Source organism: Salvelinus alpinus, chromosome 3, assembly GCF_045679555.1.
Source record: "Salvelinus alpinus chromosome 3, SLU_Salpinus.1, whole genome shotgun sequence".
Lineage (NCBI taxonomy): Eukaryota > Metazoa > Chordata > Actinopteri > Salmoniformes > Salmonidae > Salvelinus > Salvelinus alpinus.
In genome coordinates this window covers 18,342,719-18,363,952 of record NC_092088.1, presented here as the reverse complement: position 1 = coordinate 18,363,952, position 21,234 = coordinate 18,342,719, and the positions used below count along the sequence as shown (strand labels likewise).

General features: G+C 43.5%; 1 protein-coding gene across 2 annotated transcripts; it reads left to right on the top strand.

Moving 5' to 3' along the window:
• The first annotated feature begins 1,933 nt into the window (after positions 1 to 1,933).
• Positions 1,934 to 20,819, top strand: LOC139570171 (FERM and PDZ domain-containing protein 2-like). Of its 2 annotated transcripts, none has more exons than XM_071391790.1 (27): positions 1,934 to 2,088; positions 2,443 to 2,606; positions 2,887 to 3,132; positions 3,799 to 3,962; positions 4,120 to 4,279; positions 5,558 to 5,629; positions 5,744 to 5,918; positions 6,070 to 6,205; positions 6,344 to 6,482; positions 6,686 to 6,838; positions 7,293 to 7,478; positions 8,488 to 8,647; positions 9,015 to 9,216; positions 9,641 to 9,738; positions 9,981 to 10,064; positions 10,158 to 10,265; positions 12,310 to 12,426; positions 12,929 to 13,107; positions 13,352 to 13,453; positions 16,229 to 16,322; positions 16,478 to 16,563; positions 17,052 to 17,241; positions 17,607 to 17,824; positions 18,144 to 18,210; positions 18,691 to 18,929; positions 19,048 to 19,158; positions 19,289 to 20,819. In XM_071391790.1, exons 1-25 carry the CDS (start codon positions 1,950 to 1,952, stop codon positions 18,726 to 18,728), a joined length of 3,477 nt encoding a protein of 1,158 aa, XP_071247891.1. In that variant the 5' UTR covers positions 1,934 to 1,949; the 3' UTR covers positions 18,729 to 18,929; positions 19,048 to 19,158; positions 19,289 to 20,819. The 2 variants fall into 2 exon arrangements, with proteins under 2 accessions (XP_071247891.1, XP_071247890.1); XM_071391789.1 differs by having other exon boundaries at positions 19,048 to 19,199.
• The last annotated feature ends 415 nt before the right edge of the window (positions 20,820 to 21,234 follow it).

Below are 21,234 nucleotides of genomic sequence, written 5' to 3'. Positions count from 1 at the left end.
TCAATAAGTCTCACTTTGTTGATGACCTTTGTACCTGCCTTCAGCCTTCTAATCTAAGATACAGTATTGCCATTTTACTGATGCCTGTTATTGCAGCAGTAGTGCTTACTCTCTTCTGTCAGAAAACACAACCTTGTGTGAGTTACAGTTGAGTGATTGCCTACCTACTTATTTTGGGATAAAAGGAATCCTCAGTTTGCAGTTGTTTATGAGAAACGCTATCTTATAGGACTACTTTGAAAGTAATGTCATCATGACCCAAGATGGAAAATGCTTAGTCTCGGCTTGTAAATACTGTCCTCTTCAACTGCACCCAGGTTGAAAAACAATAGGAACTACTGTGTTCCTGTAGAGCAGATATAATGGCTTTGTAGCAATTAGATCTCCCACTAAACCTGGTGTTCCCGGACAGCCTTTGTTGGCCCAGATCAATCCTTGATCAAATGCTGGTACAGAGCCTCAGCTCACTCTGACTATTGGTATGAAGATTACTTATTTAATTTGAGTTTAGCTACAGTATGAATACCCATCTACCCACTGTTATCCCCGATTCAAAACACCAACAAGGTTACACGATATATTGTTTAACTGTAATGACGAACCCAGCATAATTAACTCCCTAGAGTATATATTTTTGGAGACGTTTCCACCTGCAGGAACCAGAGATGCTACACAATCAATTAAATCGCTGATGTTAATTGTATTATAGTTCTGTGTTATCATTTGATTTAGTTTATATTTTCAGTAATCAACGTATGATTTTAGAGTGAAATGGGATACCACCTTGTTGTTCCATTTATCACTCAGTCAGTGTATAACTCCACAACTTTGAGGTTTAATTTAAAGAAAAGTGAACCAGCATACCTCTAAAATAAGGTTTTATATGCACACAAAAACAAAATACCTAATGGGTTGTTCCAATCTCCTTGCTCCAAAATACTTTTTCATGGATTACATTCAGTAATGTTGTTTTTATTTGTCCCAATTTATTGTGGAATGACCCTAATTCTAAAATGCCATCGCTGTTTAGTGAAATTGTACACAAGGTAAACTAATTTAATATGTCAGAGAACCTCAGCACTGTCACTTCTCATCTCAACGCTTCGCCGTCACCTTGGTGACGAGAGGGTGAAAAAAATTCAAAGGCACAGGGAGAGCAGAGACATTAGAGCAAATCCTTCAGGCTCTGTGAAAGCCAATTACCGGTATTTGCCAACTGAAAGCTCAGTTTGAATGTGTGAAAGCCTGGTGTGCGTGTGTGAGGAAGAGGGGGAAAGAAACAGATTGGGGGAGGGGGCGTCTGTATTGCCTTCCATTAGACCAAGCATTGGCCTTACTCATTGTACTCTAGATATTTATCTGTAGATAGTTGTTTAATGGGCCAAATGTACCTTTGTTATCCTAATATCTCTATATTCTCAGCGAAAAGGATCACTTTGAGATAATGATTTATGCGATAAGACAGTACGGTTGTGTGGACCCTTTTTAAAACTCAGAAATTATTCTGGAAATGATTAAGTTTCTTACATTCAACAGTTTTCATTGTAATCCAAATATCAGCTTCGCTTATTCTTTCACAGAGACTATGATGAAACATATATTGCTCATCAAATAACATCAGATTGAATTAGTCACATGCTTCGTAAACAGCAGGTGTGGAGTAACAGTGAAATGCTTACTTACAGGCCCTTCTCAACGATGCAGAGAAAAATAAAATGGAGAAATAACAGAAATGTAAAACACGTAATAATAAATACACAATGAGTAACGATAACTTGGTTCTATACACAGGGTATCAGTACCTAGTCGATGTGAAGTGGTACGAGGTAATTGAGGTAGATACTGTACGTATGTACATGTAACTAGGAATAAAGTTCGCTAGTACAGCGTTTGAACTTAAATAACAACAAATATTCCCTCCCTTAGATAATATATGACTGTATCTACCCATGGCTGTGTCCCCCAGGATGGGCACGTTCGTGACCCTGGCAGAGGTGCTGGAGGCCCGGGGGTCACCTCTGGAGGAGGATGAGGTATGGCGTCTGCTTTTGGGCACCGCCGAGGCCTTAACGGACATCTCCCACAAAGGTACCTGGGCACATTTATATCCCATTCCTGACCCATGATAATACCCACTGGCAGGTGCTAAAAGGATCTTTAGGTCTTAAAGGGATTGTTCATGGCCCATCAAACATTTGTCCGATGTTTGCAGACCTCAAAAGTGGTCTAATATCCCATGACTTCTGTTGTTACATGCTTCTTTATGCATTAGAAGAAATAGGCCTCAAACCCGAAATGAATGGGAAAGATATGCACCACCATATCATATCGTGCTCTACTTCTAACGTCTGACAAACGTACCTTTTTGGAGTGAGTTATTCCTATAGTGAGTGAGTGAGTTATTCCTAATAGTATGGCTTTTGTCTTTTGTCTTGTTGTCAGGTCCTGGTAACATGTGCAGTGTACTGAGCCCCGGCTCTATGTTACTGTCAGCCAGTGGGAACCTTGCTTTTAAAAGCTGTGCCCGGTCAGGGGACCTGGGCTCCTTCACTGCTCCAGAGGTACAGGATGGACACGCTGCCTCCAACAGGACAGCCTCAGAAAAGGTCATCAATAAATCCTGCTCTTAGAGTAATCATAATAATAATAGATGTATTTTATATAGAGCTTTTCATTACAAGTAGAATCTCAAAGTCGGTTAAAAATTGTTTTACACATTTTTAAAAATACAGTAATCACTACTAGCGTAGTTCCAGATCTGTCTGTGCTGTCTGGAAAACTCCTATGGTTATTGGCATGACATCTCACCACTGTTTTGGTTCTTGACTTTTGGTTTTACATGAATTCCTCTGGAAGGATTTTACAATTTTTTTTTTTTTTTTCCAGATGGTTGTATATTCCCTAGGAATGACCCTCTACTGGTCCGTTGATTATCAACTACCTCAAAACCAGCCCATTCAGCTGAGTGGCAAACTGAACAACCTGTTGCTGAGCATGTGTGAGGACACGGTCCAGAGACGAGCAGATCTCATGACTGTGCTGGAGACCTGTGACCAGCACATCAAGACTGCTCAACTGCCCCCACCAGAGAAGCTCATCAAACAGCTAGTAGAATATGTGTTTAGGGACTCTGTGAGTTCACCCACATTTCCTTTGGTGTATGAAATGCACCTGTAGTCAGTATAGGTATCACTGTACCTATCTGGCTGTTGTGTATGCAATACCCTGGTCTACAGGTATACATTTGGCAGTCATACGTGAGTCATTATCTCTTCATTTTGTCCATTTGTTATCGATAAGCTGAAATTGAGATCGGTCTTGCCCAGTTTGGTATAGGCTACACATAGGGCGGCGCACAATTGGCCCAGCGTCGTCCGGGTTTGGCCGGTGTAGGCCGTCATTGTAAATAAGAATTTGTTCTTAACTGACTTGCCTAATTAAATAAAGCATCCGTTGAAGCGGTGGGGGAGACATGAAGTCATTAACTCGATCTTTTAGCTCTGTATGTCTTCGTTTTCGTTTAGGGTAATACCACAGCACCCCGCTGATTTCTTAGCGATGTACACTAAAGCATGCCAGGGGTCACCCTACACTCCATGTGCCATCCAGCACGATGACATAAGGTCAAAGTTCCTAGAAATATGTTGGCATCCATATTGTGACACTACGGACTCTTGGCTGGCTGAACGTCTATCTCGGCTGCGATCTGAAGCTGGGTTTGTGACATGCAGTTATTTTTAACGATAGGTCAGTGCAACTTTTTTAATTCAGTAGCTGCAATTGTATTGGGTTTTCTAGGTCAATCATGTGTCTATGGCTGAGAATGGTCCTCAACTTACTGACCGGAGTCAGATGGTCAGAGAGAGGATTCACAGTTTCTCAGAAAGTGCCCCGTACCATAACTCTACCTGGGCGCTGAGAAACAGAAGCAACTCAACATTCCAAGCCGAGCTCAGCAGAGGGTAAGAACTTAGCCGGCGCCTTTCAAACAACAAAGGCTCATTTTGACCGTAATACACAAAGTATCAGCTTTACAAATGTAGTTTTTTAAAGGGATAGTTCACCCAACAGTCTGTGGACAATAAATTAAAGAATCCATGTATTCTTTTTTTCTTACAGAATTGCCCAGGGGTTACGTCACAGAGAGAGTTACTGCAGCTATCAATTCCGTAACCCCTGTAGCCCTTACCTGGATGGCTTTCGCCGTGGCAGCATCAGACCTATACCATATGTGTATCTGAACGAGTCCACTGTCAGTCTTAATGAAAAGACAGCCAAGGTATGATATCATAGAGAGTCATGTGACATTTTGGGTTGAAATACCAGAAGATATAGTGTATATATATAAAACAATTGTGGATTCGGCTATTTCAGCCACACCTGTTGCTGACAGGTGTATAAAATCGAGTACACCGCCATGCAATCTCCATAGACAAACATTGGCAGTAGAATGGCCTTACTGAAGAGCTCAGTGACTTTCAACGTGGCACCATCATAGGATGCCACCTTTTCAACAAGTCAGTTCGTCAAATATCTGCCCTGCTAGAGCTGCCCCGGTCATCTGTAAGTGCTGTTATTGTGAAGTGGAAACGTCTAGGAGCAACAACGCCTCAGCTGCAAAGTGGTAAACCACACAAGCTCACAGAATGGGACTGCCGAGTACTGAAGCGTGCAGCGCGTAAAAATCATCTGTCCTTGGTTGCAACACTCACTACCGAGGTCCAAACTGCCTCTGGAAGCAACGTCAGCACAAGAACTGTTCGTCGGGAGCTTCATGAAATGGGTTTCCATGGCCGAGCAGCTGCACACAAGCCTAAGGTCACCATGCGCCATACCAAGCATCGGCTGGAGTGGTGTAAAGCTCGTCACCATTGTACTCTGGAGCAGTGGAAACGCGTTCTCTGGCGTGATGAATGACACTTCACCATCTGGCAGTCCGACGGACGAATCTGGGTTTGGCGGATGCCAGGACCGCTACCTGCCCCAATGCATAGAGCCATCTGTAAAGTTTGGTGGAGGAGTAATAATGGTCTGGGGCTGTTTTTCATGGTTCGGGATAGGCCCCTTAGTTCCAGTGAAGGGAAATCTTAACGCTACAGCATACAATGACATTATAGACAATTCTGTTCTTCCAACTTTGTGGCAACAGTTTGGGGAAAGTCGTTTCCTGTTTCAGCATGACAATGCCCCTGTGCACAAAGCAAGGTCCATACAGAAATGGTTTGTCGAGATTGGTGTGGAAGAACTTGACTGGCCTGCACGGAGCCCTGACCTCAACCCCATCGAACACCGTATGCGAGCCAGGCCTAATCGCCCAACGTCAGTGCCCGACCTCACTAATGCTTTTGTGGCTGAATGGAAGCAAGTCCGCACAGCAATGTTCCAACATCTAGTGGAAAGCCTTCCCAGAAGAGTGGAGGCTGTTATAGCAGCAATGGGGGGACCAACTCCATATTAATGCCCATGATTTTGGAATGAGACGTTCGACGAGCAGGTGTCCACATACTTTTTGTCACGTAGTGTAGTTCTTAACGTTTCCCTCTTTTTTTATGTGCAGGATGTGGGTCCAGAGTTTTTTCGAATGTTAGATGAGCCACTGGTTGTCTTGGAGCTGCCCGGATCCATTGTTGTAATTATGACTTTTCATCATCAAGAACTCCATCATCAAATGCTTTTTTACATCATCCCAACTATCACCAGCCTGTCTATCTATTAATCACTATCTTTCTGTCTGTCAATCCAGTCAAAGAAAGGGAAGTCTCCCTCCACTATGAGGGAGCTGAGTGTGGTCATGCCAAACGGACAGAGCATCCTGGTTAAGTGTGACGTCAAGTCAGGAGGAGGGGATGTCTTTGATATGATTGTTGCCCACTCCAACCTGGTTGAACACTTCTACTTCGGCCTTGCTTACATTGATGGTAATTGACCAGGTTCACTAGTGTTTTTGTTTTGAATGGCTCTTGTCCGCTACCTGCTGATTTGTTGTTGTTTAACTACAGTTCTGAAAAAGTCTTTACATGGTTGATGTGTTAAACATGTCACTCTTTTTCATCTTGTCTCGGTTTTTAGATAATGAGTTTTTCTTCCTGGACAATGACACAAAGATATCCAAGGTTGCCCCCGATAGTTGGAAGAAAGTGCCTACGTCCACATTTGTCCTTTTCTTCAGGGTCAAATTCTTTGTCCACGACATTGCTCTACTTTTGTAAGTACAGTACGACACATCCTCCTATGCTCACACTGTGTTGTATTGAAGGACGACCTATAGAATCCATAGAGGTCAGGCAACACTGCAGATGGTCCACCGATTTCTCTATGTAAGCATATTGTGTTTTTTTGGCAGGCACAAACTGACTCGTCACCAGTACTACTTACAGCTGAGGAAAGATATACTGGAGGACAGGTTGTCCTGCCATGAAGAGACAGGCCTATATCTGGGTGCCTTGGCTCTCCAAGCAGAGTATGGAGACTGCATGCCTGAGGTGTTTGCTACTTTTTTATTTGAGTTATATGGTCATGAAGTATCTTTGATATGCTGTATCACACAATTGTCACATGATTGGTCAAGGTCTAGGCGGATTGATCTGCATACTTAAATATCAATTACCTTGTTAGTATTTCGTAATATTAGCTCTGGAAATGTTATAGTTGAGTGATGACTAACTTTGTCTGATCTTTTTTAAAGGTTTATGGGAGGAACTACTATCGACCAGACCAGTACGTTGCCAAGAGCGTCATGGAGAAAAGAGCCCTGCCTTACCTAAAGGAGGAGTTGCTACGGTTACATGCCAACAACTCCACGATGAGTACCGACGAGTCTGAGCTTGAGTTCCTCAAGGTAACATGAACCAATGAAAACGCTTCATAGAGTTCTACGTTTTATATCGTTATATTCATGTTATTAGTTCCATACTCAGTGGACTGATATTTGAATCATTACACCAAAAGGCTGTGGCACCTGCACAGTGGATTAATGGTGAAGATATGGTAATATCGTATATTACATAAACGTTTGGCTTGTATTCTTAGCCCGTGTGGTAAACTTGCACATCGGCAGTTCCCGGTTTCCACTACATTCCACAGCCACAAAGTCAAAGTATCATAAAAATTCATGAAAACAAAATTTGCTTCTTGGCCTTAATTTAGGGTTAGGCATAAGTTTAGCAGTGTAGTTAGGGTTAGGGTTAAAATAAAATGTAATAAAGAGAAATTGTAGAAATAGGCGTGGTTTATGACTTTGTGGCTGTGGAAGCTAGTGACGACCCAGTTCTAACGTCTAACTTCCTTCCCAGGCCACCCAGCAGCTTCCTGAGTACGGTGTTCTGTTCTACCGCGTGGGGCGCGAGAAGAAGCCAGTCATCGGAGAGCTGATCCTAGGAGTGTGTGCCAGAGGAGTCATAGTGTATGAGGTTAAAGATAGCTCTCGCTCCACGAGTCAGACATTCCACTGGTGGGAAACAAACAGTATCTCCTCCTCTGTGAGTATTATGCCTTTTTAGATAATGCAAAACTCAGTTTTTTTAACATTTTAAAGTGGCACTCCAATCTCCTTTTCACCTCAAAAACGTAAATCAGGTGTTAATTCTGATTTACTTAACAAAAGGCACATCTCAGTAGGTGGTCCTGGTATCCTCATGACATGGCACAAGTGGGGGAGCCTTTCCTTTCTTTTTTCCCCCTCTTTTATTATAATATATTCTTTTACCCCCTTTTTCTCCCCAATTTCGTGATTTACAGTCTTGTCCAGTTGCTGCAACTCCAGTACGGACTTGGGAGAAGCGAAGGTCGAGAGCCATGCGTTCTCCGAAACACGACCCTGCCAAGCCACACTGGTTCTTGACACACTGCTCGCTTAACCCGAAAGCCAGCCGCACCAATGTGTCGGAGGAAACACCGTACAACTGGCGACCGTGTCAGCGTGCATGCGCCCGGCTTGCCATGGGAGTTGCTAGAGCGCGATGGGACAAGGACATCCCAGCAAAGAAACAAGGAAACCCCTCCCCTAACCCGGGCGAAGCTGGGCCAGTTGTTGGCCGCTTCATGGGTCTCCCGGTCGTGGCCGGCTGCGACACAGCCCGGGATCGAACCCCCCTGGCCTTTACCCTTTTGTTCTCTATTGCTTCTCTATTGTTCTTCAAGCAAGGAGGGAGGCCGATGACATAACGGATTTCCATCAGACCAACTCCTTGATTGCCCTACTCCTTGAAGTTTGCAGTTGTGTTTAAAATGCACTATTATGCTCAAAATGTATTTATTTTTACCCTTTTAGTGTATGTATTTACTGTATTTATTAGTTTTCAGCAGTAAAAGTATTTTATTTTTTTATCGCTGGAGATTCATTTTAATAAAGGAAACTGAGGAATATTGAAAGTGAATATAGTTGACTTTGAAGTGTTTGTTTAGTCAGTGAATTTTGTAGCTGTTGTTTTGTTGGCTTGTTATGTCTGTAAATGCCTTAAACCCTCCTCGCTCTCTGTCCCACCACAGTGCCGGAAATTTGTCATCGAGAGCAGAGGGAGCGCGAGAAAGCACACCTTTGTCACCGAGAGATCCAAGACGGCCACATACCTGTGCAACCTCTGCTCTGCCCAGCACAAGTTTCACAATGAGATGAACTCTCGCCAGCTCGGACACAGTCTGGCCTCAGGTCGGAACATTTTATAATGACATCATAACTGGTAAAGTCACATGGTCAAGAAAACTCCTGGCCCAAACCATAACCACTTCTACATTCCTGTAAATAGTGTCTCAGTGACAGCTTGTTCTGATTCTATACAGTTTGTGTCCTGTTCTAGGTGAATCTTTTTTGCCAGACCCTTCAGCCATATACAGTATATAGCTAATAAGCTATATATCTCGCTAATGTACCACGTGGGCTTATTGATAGGCCAAAAAGAGAAACTTCTGGATCATTGGATTATAGCACAGTTATTGGATCTACATCTATCTTGATTTCATTATAGCCACCTTTGACCAACCTTGATTTGAACGAAAGAGCCCTTTTTTCTTTTCAGAGGACAACATAGTGCAATATGCGGCAGTGTGTCGGGCACAGAACAGCCAGATGAACAGCCAGATGAACAGGAACTCTGAGACCGTACTGACAGACAGCGGTCTGACCACACCGCAGGACGGCTCCATGACCAAACTGTGTGATGACATCGCCGCCAAGATCGAGGCGCGGATCAAACAGCACCGTGTCCTCCATGAGCAGGGGTAGGAGTGATGGAGAGCATACCCACTGGGCACAGGCACCAGTTCAACATCTATTTTTGAATTACATTTGGTTGACTTGTCAAGTAACGTGAATTCAACGTGAAATCAACAAATGTCACCATGTCATTGGATTTAGGTTAAAAGTTGGGTGAAAACATTACGAAATCCCCTGATGTTGATGACTTTATGCAAATTCACTTGGTTTCCCATGTTGATTTAACGTCATCACATTGAATTATTTTGTTGAAACGACGTGGAAACAACGTTGATTCAACCAGTTTGTGTCCAGTGGGTAAAGTATCCTTCCCTGTATTCTCTTACTGTATACACTACTGTACATTCCTTTGCATTTCATTTCTTGCATATTGTAAGTATTTCTATTTCCCTGCATTTTGTAAGTAATTTCTCCCTGTATAATTTTCAGCAGAAGGAGACCATTGCCTGGGAAACTGTCTCCAGCCCTGACTCGTGGGTCTGGGAAGTGTGGGTCAGAGGTCAACCCCATGTCCTCAGCAGGCAGAGGTATGGATAGATGATCAGCTCCTAAGAAAATTAACCTCTTAACACTGGGTAATCAGGTACAGGATCAAGTGTTCACATTCTGGAAGCGTTCCAAAGCCGAGCACCGTGCGGAAGACATCCTCGCAACCGTTGTAGTAGCCTGTCAATATCATCCAAAGAGATGGCATACGGGTTTCTTATGAGCTGCTGCGGTTAATGTACAGTAATGCGTTAAAAGGTAGCTGCGGTATTTCTGTCAACAGATGTTTTTGCCCAAACGAAGAGAGTCATACCAAAGAGAGAAGTCATTTGTGTGTGCTTAAAGAAAGACCCGAAGCTCGGCGTCGGTAAGTTCATCGCTTACAACATTTAGTCATATATCCATTAAAGGATATGTTGTAGAATAGAACTAAAATGGAAAAGTACTTTTATCTATTCAGGTGTTGTGATAGTTGGAGAAGACATGGTGGGGAAGTACGACCTGGGTATCTTCATAGCATCCATCGTGCGGGGAGGACCAGCGGATAAAGATGGCCGCATCAGAGCAGGTAGGTGACTAGGTTTTATTTCTGGGCTTCTCTTCACAAAGCTCACACCGGATTATGACGCCTGGGCACATTGGTGAACAATAGCCTTGCATGCCAGGTTTATTTTTAAGTTCTCATGTGAGCTTTTTCTCTTGACTCTGTCGGTTAATTAGTCATGACTAGTGCCCTATCTACACTCTTAGAAAAAATGGTGCTATCTAGAACCTTAAAGGGTTCTTCGGCTGTCCCCATAGGAGAACCCTTTGAAGAACCCTTTTTGGTGGCAGGTAGAACCCTTTTTGGTTCCAGGTAGAACCCTTTCTACAGAGGGTTCTACATGGAACCCAAAAGGGTTCTACCTGAAACCAAAAAGGGGTAACCTGGAACCAAAAAGGGTTCTCCTATGGGGAAAGCCAAGTAACCACTTTGGAACCGTTTTTACTGAAAGTAAACTCAGCAAAAAAAGAAACGTCCTCTCACTGTCAACTGTGTTAATTTTCAGCAAACTTAACATGTGTAAATATTTGTATGAACATAACAAGATTCAACAACTGAGACATAAACTGAACAAGTTCCATAGACATGTGACTAACAGAAATGGAATAATGTGTCCCTGAACAAAGGGGGGGTCAAAATCAAAAGTAACAGTCAGTATCTGGTGTGGCCACCAGCTGCATTAAGTACTGCAGTGCATCTCCTCCTCATGGACTGCACCAGATTTGCCAGTTCTTGCTGTGAGATATTACTCCACTCTTCCACCAAGGTACCTGCAAGTTCCCGGACATTTCTGGGGGGAATGGCCCTAGCCCTCACCCTCCGATCCAACAGGTCCCAGACGTGCTCAATGGGATTGAGTTCCGGGCTCTTCGCTGGCCATGGCAGAACACTGACATTCCTGTCTTGCAGGAAATCACGCCCAGAACGAGCAGTATGACTGGTGGCATTGTCATGCTGGAGGGTCATGTCAGGATGAGCATGCAGGAATGGTACCACATGAGGGAGGAGGATGTCTTCCCTGTAACGCACAGTGTTGAGATTGCTAGCAATGACAGCAAGCTCAGTCCGATGATGCTGTGATACACCGCCCCAGACCATGACAGACCCTCCACCTCCAAATCGATCCCGCTCCAGAGTACAGGCCTCGGTGTAATTCTCATTCCTTTGACGATAAATGCGAATCCGACCATCACCCCTGGTGAGACAAGACCGCGACTTGTCAGTGAAGAGCACTTTTTGTCAGTCCTGTCTGGTCCAGCGACGATGGGTTTGTGCCCATAGGTGACGTTGTTGCCGGTGATGTCTGGTGTGGACCTGCCTTACAACAGGCCTACAAGCACTCAGTCCATTCTCTCTCAGCCTATTGCAGACAGTCTGAGCACTGATGGAGGGATTGTGCGTTCCTGGTGTAACTCGGGCATTTGTTGTTGCCATCCTGTACCTGTCCCACAGGTGTGATGTTCGGATGTACCGATCCTGTGCAGGTGTTGTTACACGTGGTCTGCCACTGCGAGGATGATCAGCTGTCCGTCCTGTCTCCCTGTCTTAGGCGTCTTACAGTACGGACATTGCAATTTATTGCTCTGGCCACATCTGCAGTCCTCATGCCTCCTTGCAGCATGCCTAAGGCACGTTCACGCAGATGAGGAGGGACCCTGAGCATCTTTCTTTTGGTGTTTTTCAGAGTCAGTAGAAAGGCCTCTTTAGTGTCCTAAGTTTTCATAACTGTGACCTTAATTGCCACAGGTGCATGTTCATTAATTGTTTACGGTTCATTGAACAAGCATGGGAAACAGTGTTTAAACCCTTTACAATGAAGATCTGTGAAGTTATTTGGATTTTTACGAATTATTTTTGAAAGACAGGGTCCTGAAAAAGGAACATTTCTTTTTTTGCTGAGTTTAGATGCAACTCCCAGTCTATTTTCGTATCCTCTATTTTTGTGGTCTTTACAAATCTGAAGGAATTGGATAGGGGCTAAGGGTATCTATTGATTCTGGACCAGGACTAGGTGGATACCAACAACATGATTATTTATATGAAATGTTGTGGTGATGTTCTCCCTCAGGTGGCCGTCTGATCTCTCTGAACCACACCAGTCTGGAGGGCATGACCTTCAGTGAGGCTGCAGAGGTCATGCAGAACAGCCCACAGGAGGTCACACTCATCGTGACCCAGCCCAAAGGTACTGGAAGTGCGTATATACAGTACCAATCAGTACCAGAGAATGCCAAGAGTGTGCAAAGCTGTCATCAAGGCAAAGGGTGGCTACTTTGAAGATTCTGAAATATATCAAATATTTTGATTTGTTTACACTTTTTTTGGTTACTACATGATTGTGTTATTTCATAGTTGTGATGTCTTCACTACTATTCTACAAAGTAGAAAATAGTAAAAATAAAGAAAAACCCTGGAATGAGTTGGTGTGTCCAAACTTTTGACAGGTACTATATATCTCTGCTCTGTTCAGGCTCATTTACATTCAGTGATAAACTATATATTTTTAGTAGACTGGCTTTTCAGCTAGATGTTTTAGTTAGAGCTCCAAATGGGAATTTACGTTTTTGTCCTCTCTGGATCATCACTACATACATTGCCAGGCTTTCGCTATTAGTTGATAATTCCACATTTCAACTTTTATTACAATGTGGATTTTTTGGTGTGTTTTTGTTGATGTTTCTTTACAGTTTCCTCGACACCCAACAACGTGAGATCTCCGCTATTGAAGAACTACGAGTCCCAGACCACTTCGAGGACTAACATGCGCTCTGGGGAGGACGACCTGGATGAGATCGTGTCTGTCATGTTGACCCCAAAGACTGGCAGTAGACTGCAACTCCCTGACGTACGCATCCTCAACGCTCAGGTAACCAATGGCTACTGACCATCATCTCCTCCATGTTAAGGACAATACTCCACATGTGCTAAGATTGGGGAACAATTGTATTCATTTTGTACACAAACAAGACAACGAACATTAGCAATCAACTCTACATAATGTCAATTAAATAAACAAATAGAAACAAATACAATAGAATCGTGCCTTTGTTGTGAATTGTATCATCCATCTTAATCTCATCATGAACTCTTATTCCCTATCCATTATCCAGGACTGCCGCTCAAGGTCTCCTTCCACAAACTGCTTCAGGGGTGATGAGATCTCTGTGGAGCTGAAGAAGAAAGCTGGAGTAGGTTTAGGGATCAGTATCGCTGTAAGTTAACTATTTCACGTCTAACTCCCTAGGACAGCTCTAGAAATGACTGTTATACACATGATATAACCTCACACTCCGGCCAGAGAGAACATTTCCCACCCAATACCCTAAGAGAGGGTCAGACAAGCTCCCATTTTTTCCTCAACATCTGATCGGAGATCGGTGATCTCACACCATTGTACGGAAGGGGTTTATTTTACTGGTCAGTGGTACTATATGGAGATGGACCTACTGTATTTAAGTCTGGGATAGACAAATTAGTCTAGTCAGGAAGTCAGCTGCTTCTGTGTCTCTGGGTAGTAATCCTTTAGACCCCTGGGGTTAATCACCTTGGAGGAGCTGGAGCTGGACCCACTAGAGCCTGCAGCTTGGAGCCTGCCTGCTTACTGGACAGTACAGTAGGCTACGAGCGGGTGAGAAGGAGGGAGGGAAGGAGAGAGAGCAAGGGAGCGAAAGATCGAGAGAGGCAGAGACAAAGGGAGCAGTAACAGCCTACCGAGCCGTCATTAAGAGGCCTGTTAATTCTTTTTAGGCCTGGCTGGGATTTGGGTTGATGCGAAGGGGGATCAGGGATGAGAGCATACCACACCACACACCTGGTGTGTCTGTTGCATTCTAGAACCTTAAAGGGTTCTTTGGCTGGCCCCATAGGAGAACCCTTTGAAGAACCGTTTTTGGATGCAGGTAGTACCCTTTTGGGTTCCATGTAGAGAGAGACACAGGAGGCAGAGAGAAAGGGAGGAGTAACAGCCTTCCGAGACGTCATTAAGATGCCTGTTAATTCCCATTAGGCCTGACTGGGATTCGGATGATGTGAAGGTGGATCAGGGATGAGAGCATCCCACACCACACTCCTGGTGTGTCTGTTGGCAGACATTCTATTTGTTTACCCCCTATGTGTGAGAGACAGAGCGATAGCGTGTAAGATCCTATAACCAAATAAACATACTATATTCCTTTTAAACTTGATACATCCCTCTCACCTAGCAGCCTGATGGCTCTATTTTCGGCTGGCGTCAAGCCAGCGCAATTGTCAAGCGCACGCCCTATTAAAACCGCCGCTCTTCTGTTTTCAAACCCTAGCGCAAGGATCGGTCATTTACATGTCTTATATGAGCTCGCTTGCACAGAGGTGGGCGGGCTGTGTCCTTAAAAACGTGCCCCAAAGTGCCAATTTCAGGCAGCGCTGGTGGGGATATTTGAGACCAACCAAAGCTGATCTTACCGGTAACGCGGTTGGTTTTGGCATGGATTTGAACAGCGGAAATGCAGCTTATCCAGCCGTGACGCCCACTGCCAAAATGCAAATGGAATAAGATAGATGTGCTTTTTGTGCCCGTAAACCTCCCATTTAGTTTCATCTGATTTAAAAACCGATCATAACCTCCCCTCCTCTCAATGAAGACTGTTTTCTTTTGTCCTGCCAAATGCATTTGCCAAGTAGTAAAGACGATTATAAAGGGTTTGACTCGTGAGACCACATACAGTCATTCTTAAATCACCAAAGCGTTATTAAAATGTTTTTTATTTGTCACTATGTGGGGTTAGGGTTAGTTTGTACGTTATTTTAACCTGCTCTTTTTTTGCTTAAATAACCCTCCCTGTAGCCTACTGTATATGCCCATCATGGAACTAGACATGAGATGATCCGGTCACACTCGTATTTAGAAACATTTAAGTTATTTTCCTGTAACAATTGCTTGTTTTCCATTTCATTTTTATAAAAGCCCTTTAAGCTTCACTTACCCTACTCTAACAAAATCTGGTTCAACAGCAATGTGTCTGCTGTCTTCCTTATCCTGGCAATGCATTAGCATAGTACCCTATCCATAAAAGGTTTCTAAGTGGTCTACTTGTGAGGCTTTTGCAATATTCACCATTCACATAAGCCAACCTGCCGTGCAAACTTTATTTCAAACTCCATTTTCAAAGAGCACCTCTTGTCTAGTTACCAAAGACTGGCTGCTCCAAACTTATTTAAATGAATCAGTCATTTAAGGCCCTATCAACGGTGTCTTGCTTATTGAGAACGTGCTCAACACGTGCAATACAATTTACGGTAGCCTAGTATGTTTTATTTCAGGGACAAGTGCGCTGCGTAAAGGCCTATACTCGTTAAAGCCAATTGCAACAATGTTGACTGTCAACACTCCGAACATATTGAGCAAACATTGCATTTATTATTACTGTTGCTATTACTCATTACTGTGGCCTATGCTATTTAATCAACTGTATCGATCCACAATGAACCAGGAAGAGAATATTCCGTGCCCCCAGCCGAATTACTGTTGATGACAACTCAAAGACCGTCAATAACCTACAGAACATGAGACAACGGCATGCAGTATTAACCCATGAAACACTTCGATTGGCCAGGGATTGGCCAAGCCCTCGTCACACCTCTAATTTATTTATTCATCAAAACCCTGTCCTTTTGCGGCACCGCCAGCTATTGCGCTCATAATTCCCGCAGTGAAAATGGCACAAATATTTCCTACACACCCCTGGAACTGTAGCCCTACTGCCAGAGCTAAGATTTACCGTGGCGTTCGGTTTGTTAAAGTAGAGCCCAGAGAGTAGGGACTTATTATATTAGTATGAAGGAAAAAATATGGGGAATTAACCCTTTATGGTACATTGTCATATTAAGCCGCTTCAGCATTTAGTCAGACATGCAAATGTTATTGATGGTGTACAGTATATTGATACACTTACATTTCAACCGAGACTGTCATGTTGTTGGATAATAACCTTGTGTTTCTGATTTGCCAGGGTGGTGTGAACACAGGCCTGCGTCATGGAGGTATCTACATCAAAAGCCTAGTCTGTGGAGGGGCTGCTGAGCAAGATGGCCGCATTCAGTCAGGTACAGTATAATACTGAACAAGCGCTACTCTGTTACAGTAAAGCACCTGGAATAATAGTGACATTTAGAAGAACATTATACTGGATTATTGCTGCACAAATTTAATTTAGATGAGTGAGATGATGAATGTGTGTGTGTGTGTTTGCATCTAACAGGTGACAGACTGCTGAAAGTTGATGGAATCAGGTTTCAAGGGTTCACATATCAGCAAGCTGTGGAATGTCTGGCGAAAACAGGAAAGGTAAAGGAACATCAATATCTCAGCTGCAACACCAGGGCAAGGCAACACCATCATCGTTTTGCTTCTGCGTTTGCCTGTAACCGAACTGTGTACAGAACTGAGTGCAAACAAACACTGACATTTTAACCTGTGTTCTGATTATGTGCTGTTTATCTTGTGCAATGTGAATATACCTGTGTATATACAGTACACTCTTAGAACGAAAGGTGCTATCTAGAACCTAAAAAGGTTATTTGGCTGATCCCATAGGAGAACCCTTTGAAGAACCATTTTGGGTTCCATCTAGAACTATTTCCACAGATGGTTCTACCTGGAACCTAAAAGGGTTTTACCAGGAATCAAAAATGGTTCTCCTATGGGGACAGCTGGAGAACCCTTTTGGAAGCCTTTTTTTCTAAGAGAGTAGTTTAAAACTAGTTTCTGAAAGGTACAGACTAATGAGAAGCATTAACTGTTGTTTGTCTTTATGTAACTGTTTCCTGTCCTAGGTGGTGACCCTGGTCCTGGAGAGGGAGAACATGAACAGCCTGCCCTGGGTGTCTCTGAGCCCAGACACAGGTTGCAGCCTCTCCCCTCAGAGTTCCCACCGGGACATCACCCAGAAGAGGAACAACAGCTGCCCTGCCGTCATCACCCCCTTCTTGGTCAAGCCCAAGGACTACAGCTTCGTGTCTGACGGTAAGGGATAGTATATCATCGACAAGGGAACTTTAGTGTAAGGGGAACACTGGTGCTTCGAGGGACTGAGCTCAGAAGCATTGTCCATGACTGAAGGAGGGATTAGAAATCAGCCAGACGAACAGGAGAAATCTGCTTAAACAAACTGACAAAAATGACCAGCAGATGGTGTAAAAACAAGCAAGCACACCCACTGACAGGCAACTAAACCATCTTATCGGTATAGTGTGAGTGAATACAGTAGGTCTATTCGGCTTTTGTGAGAGAGAGTGTTACCTTTGACAGCTACCCAGTCTGGATCCACAGTCCAAGCCTCCAAGGTGAACTCTGACACACTTCAATCCCCTAACCCCTCCACCCTACAGGGAACACTTTGGAGGTGACCTTGAATAAGAGGCTGAATAGCTTGGGCTTCAGCTTCCTGGTCCCTGAGCTCGACCCCTTGAAAGGAGACTCGGGCAGTGGTCTTGTCCGGATCAAGACGCTTTTCCCTGGCCAGCCAGCGGAGGAGAGTGGGCGGATCCAGGAGGGAGACGTCATCCTGGCAGTCAATGGAGAACCGCTGAAGGGATTGTCCTACCAGGTAAATATGGACGCAGACTGGTGTGACGTAATACGATTGTTCAACCGTAGCTACAGCTGTGAGTTGGCATGCTGTATATGGGGGTGGGTGGGAGCATTGGAAGACAGAGATATTGTGGAAATGTAGTGTGTGAGATAGGGTTTTTGTTTCACTCAGTGTGATTGATCCGTTCAATATTTCTGTATCACACACCATAAGGCGTACTATACATTATTATGGCCATTTATCATTCCATAATTAACCCATCATTCCATAATTAACCCATCATTCCATAATTGTGGATGTGACAGTGAGTGACGGTTGTCTCTCTGGCATGTAGAGGGTGGTCACGCTGCTGAGAGGCTCTCCTCCTGAAGTTCGGTTGTCTCTGTGCCGTCCTGCTCCAGGTAAACACATCTACACATCCGGATGCAGGTTGATGTTTATTGCCATGAGTCTTGTCCTGGAGGCAGAACTGAGCGATTTTCTCTTAGATAGGCCAGCTGCAAAGTAGAAATTGGTTTTATTCATAAAAATGAAGACTAGCTTTCTAGTCTTAATTTAAGGTTAGGGTTAGGCATTAGGGTTAACAGTGTGGTTAGGGTTAGGGTTAGGTTTAAAATCAGATTTTATGACTTTGTGGCTGTGCCTCCAGAACAAGATCCATGATGAAAAACGCTAACCTGCTATCCGGACAGGGCAGACAACATAATCCAATTTACAGTTTTTCCTTTCACAAAGTAATAGCTTTAATTCATTTAAATGTTAGCTTTTATAAGACACATTTTCATCTTTCACACCTAAAGAAGTTGTCTTTTTATGCAGAGGCTAACATCAAACTGCATGTATTTTTCATTCCTTCCCTTTCCATTTTGATATCTTCCAAGGAATTCTGCCTCCCATTGAAACGTTGTTTGGCACCTGAGTGATGTCACACCACAGTACGTGAGCACCAATGGGAGTTCAGGAATATACTTCCTGAAAGACAGACAGGAGATCTTCGAGGAGCGGGACAGGGGACGATCTCTACAGATGAAAGAGTAGGACATGGGGAGACACCTGGCCCTCCCTACCCTGTAGCAGAGCCCCGGGCCTGACCTGATGGATTACAGAACCCACCTGGATGGTGGGTGGATGGGCAGTACCAGCACTGCAAGACATATCACAAGATACCTCATAATGTCAGATTCAGTTTAAAGACGGCAAAAATGTGACCTGAATATTTATGAAATTATTCTTTTCAGCATCTCTGCGTTCTATGAGTCAGAGGAGTTGGATGAGTCGCCCCGCAGACAAGAACCAACTGTGTCATGTTACAACAGCCAGGAGGCACTGCTGAGGTCAACTCATGTGAGGTGAAGAAAATGCTAAACGATGGAAATCTCTTGCTATTTAGGTAAATAATAGTTAGTTTAAAGTCTAGTGACATTAATGTATGAAATATATATATTCGGATCAAGGCAATGACCTTTTCTCTTTTCCAAGATTCTGTTGAACACCAGAAGAGGCGAATGAGTTGGTTGGACTGGGGGCGTGGGGGTTCTACAGTGTGAACCCTTGACGATGAGGAGAGAACTATTACACAAGCTCAATTGGTTTGAAGGTGAGGGGGACTGTATGGTGAGGGGTTCTGTGAACTGTGTGGTTTTCCCTGAATGCGGATGTGGTTTCAGTTCTGGCACAGAAAGACAGACAGTCTACAAACAGAGAAAAGGTGTATGGTTGAGGTACTATGGTCACATAGGGAGGCCTGATGAAGAAGCAGGACTTAACCACCGTCATGCTTTAATAACCTGATCGTCGATTGACGCACCCGTGCGTCACAAGGTGACGTCATTTTGAATATTGAGTAGCTCCCGGTGTGTTTACACTAGAGACTTACCGTTTCTTGTAGTGGCTGCAGCTCAATCCCCTCTTTCCGCCGATATAAGGGTTGTACCTATTCCATAACATGGGGCTTGTGAAAGCTGCATTTATTTATTTTTTTACACATGAGAGGATCCAGACAAGAAAATCCCTTTTCTTTTTAATTGGAAATCAAACTCAAATCTTACTGCAGGCAATACCATCAGAATCTCACCCCAGACCACCTCCCATGAAGGGCATAAAGCATGCACCATGGTCAAGTTCATAGAGTATGCAATGTAGGTCAAGTCACCAAAAGTGCAAACATTTAGTATGCAGGGAAAGGGTACACTCTGACGGTCTTTGTAAAGCAATGCATTTTCTTCTCCATACGCATGACCTTGTATGCATCCTCCACATGCGCCATCGATCTCTCACTCATTTTCAATAGGAATGGTAAATGGGAAAATAAGTTTAACGTTTCTTCACCTGTCTGTGTCTTATTTTTATTTTGTTTACTTGATAACTTGAAAGCTCTGATTGCTAGGATCATTTTAAGGTGTCAGTCTTGAAAATCTGTTTAGCCATTTTGTGACTCACTACCAAAACCAGATGTAACGGGTTTCACATGGACAAGAGACATCGTGTACTCTCTTACTCCTGTCTCGTGGACAAACTGGGAATCAGGCAGGGGATATATTCACATAACTGGGTAGGCAGAGGCTTCTGCTTTCTCCTCATATGAATGTCATTTTTGTCATATGGAACATTATTCCTGTAATATGAAACATTATTCCTGTATGATGAAAAAAGTGAAAGAAACCCTGTACATTTCAGGGTTCTGTAATGTTTCTGACACATTTATCAGATACCCTCAGTTCTTACCTTTTCTAACAATATTAATCATTTGTTTGTAAGATTTATAGTTTTGAAACCGAAATGTTATTATTCTTTATGAGGGTAGTATACAATATTATGCATCGTTTACAAAATGCCACTAGAGGGAGTCAGAGTTGAACACGTTTTAAATACACCTCACTGTTATCTAAGGTTGGTTGTTCAGCAACAAAACCAACGTGTGCTCAACTAAGGGGCAAAACAGACTGGGTTGGCTTAGATCGTTGATAAAATGTAAACTATATTTTGTCTCCAATGTTTATGTTAAACATAAATAAAATTGCACAATGAGCACTTGTTGTCTCTCAAATACATTTTTACAGTTGTTGGTTAGCTAGCTGGCAAATATTTTGCCGTAGTAGCATAGACATCTCAAAACAAGACATGGTATCAAGAACAAGTTCAAAACGAGCTGAAACTAGGAACTTATGATTCACCACCTGACAGTTTCTTGTCGTTGCTAGCTATCTGGCCATCCAGAACCATAACAACACACGGCCTTCTGCCCCCTTTGAAGTGGACGCATCGTTTTCGTGACGTTGTCAGCCAACCAGTCTATATATCCCCCTGGCGGTGTTCATGAGCAGAGATCAGGTCATCAGAGTAAAACCTTGACTGTGGTAAGCCAGTTAAGGTGTGACCTGGGGTTAGTTAGGTGAAGTACTTTGCCCAATATCCACTGATATCCA

What these genes read in the sequence shown, in the direction of transcription:
- LOC139570171 (XM_071391790.1), top strand. Translation starts at nt 1,950, where the DNA reads ATGGCTGTGTCCCCCAGGATGGGCACGTTCGTGACCCTGGCAGAGGTG. An exon ending in AATATGTGTTTAGGGACTCT is followed by an intron (nt 3,133 to 3,798) that starts GTGAGTTCACCC and finishes TGGGTTTTCTAG; the next exon opens with GTCAATCATGTGTCTATGGC. An exon ending in AGACCCGAAGCTCGGCGTCG is followed by an intron (nt 10,065 to 10,157) that starts GTAAGTTCATCG and finishes TTATCTATTCAG; the next exon opens with GTGTTGTGATAGTTGGAGAA.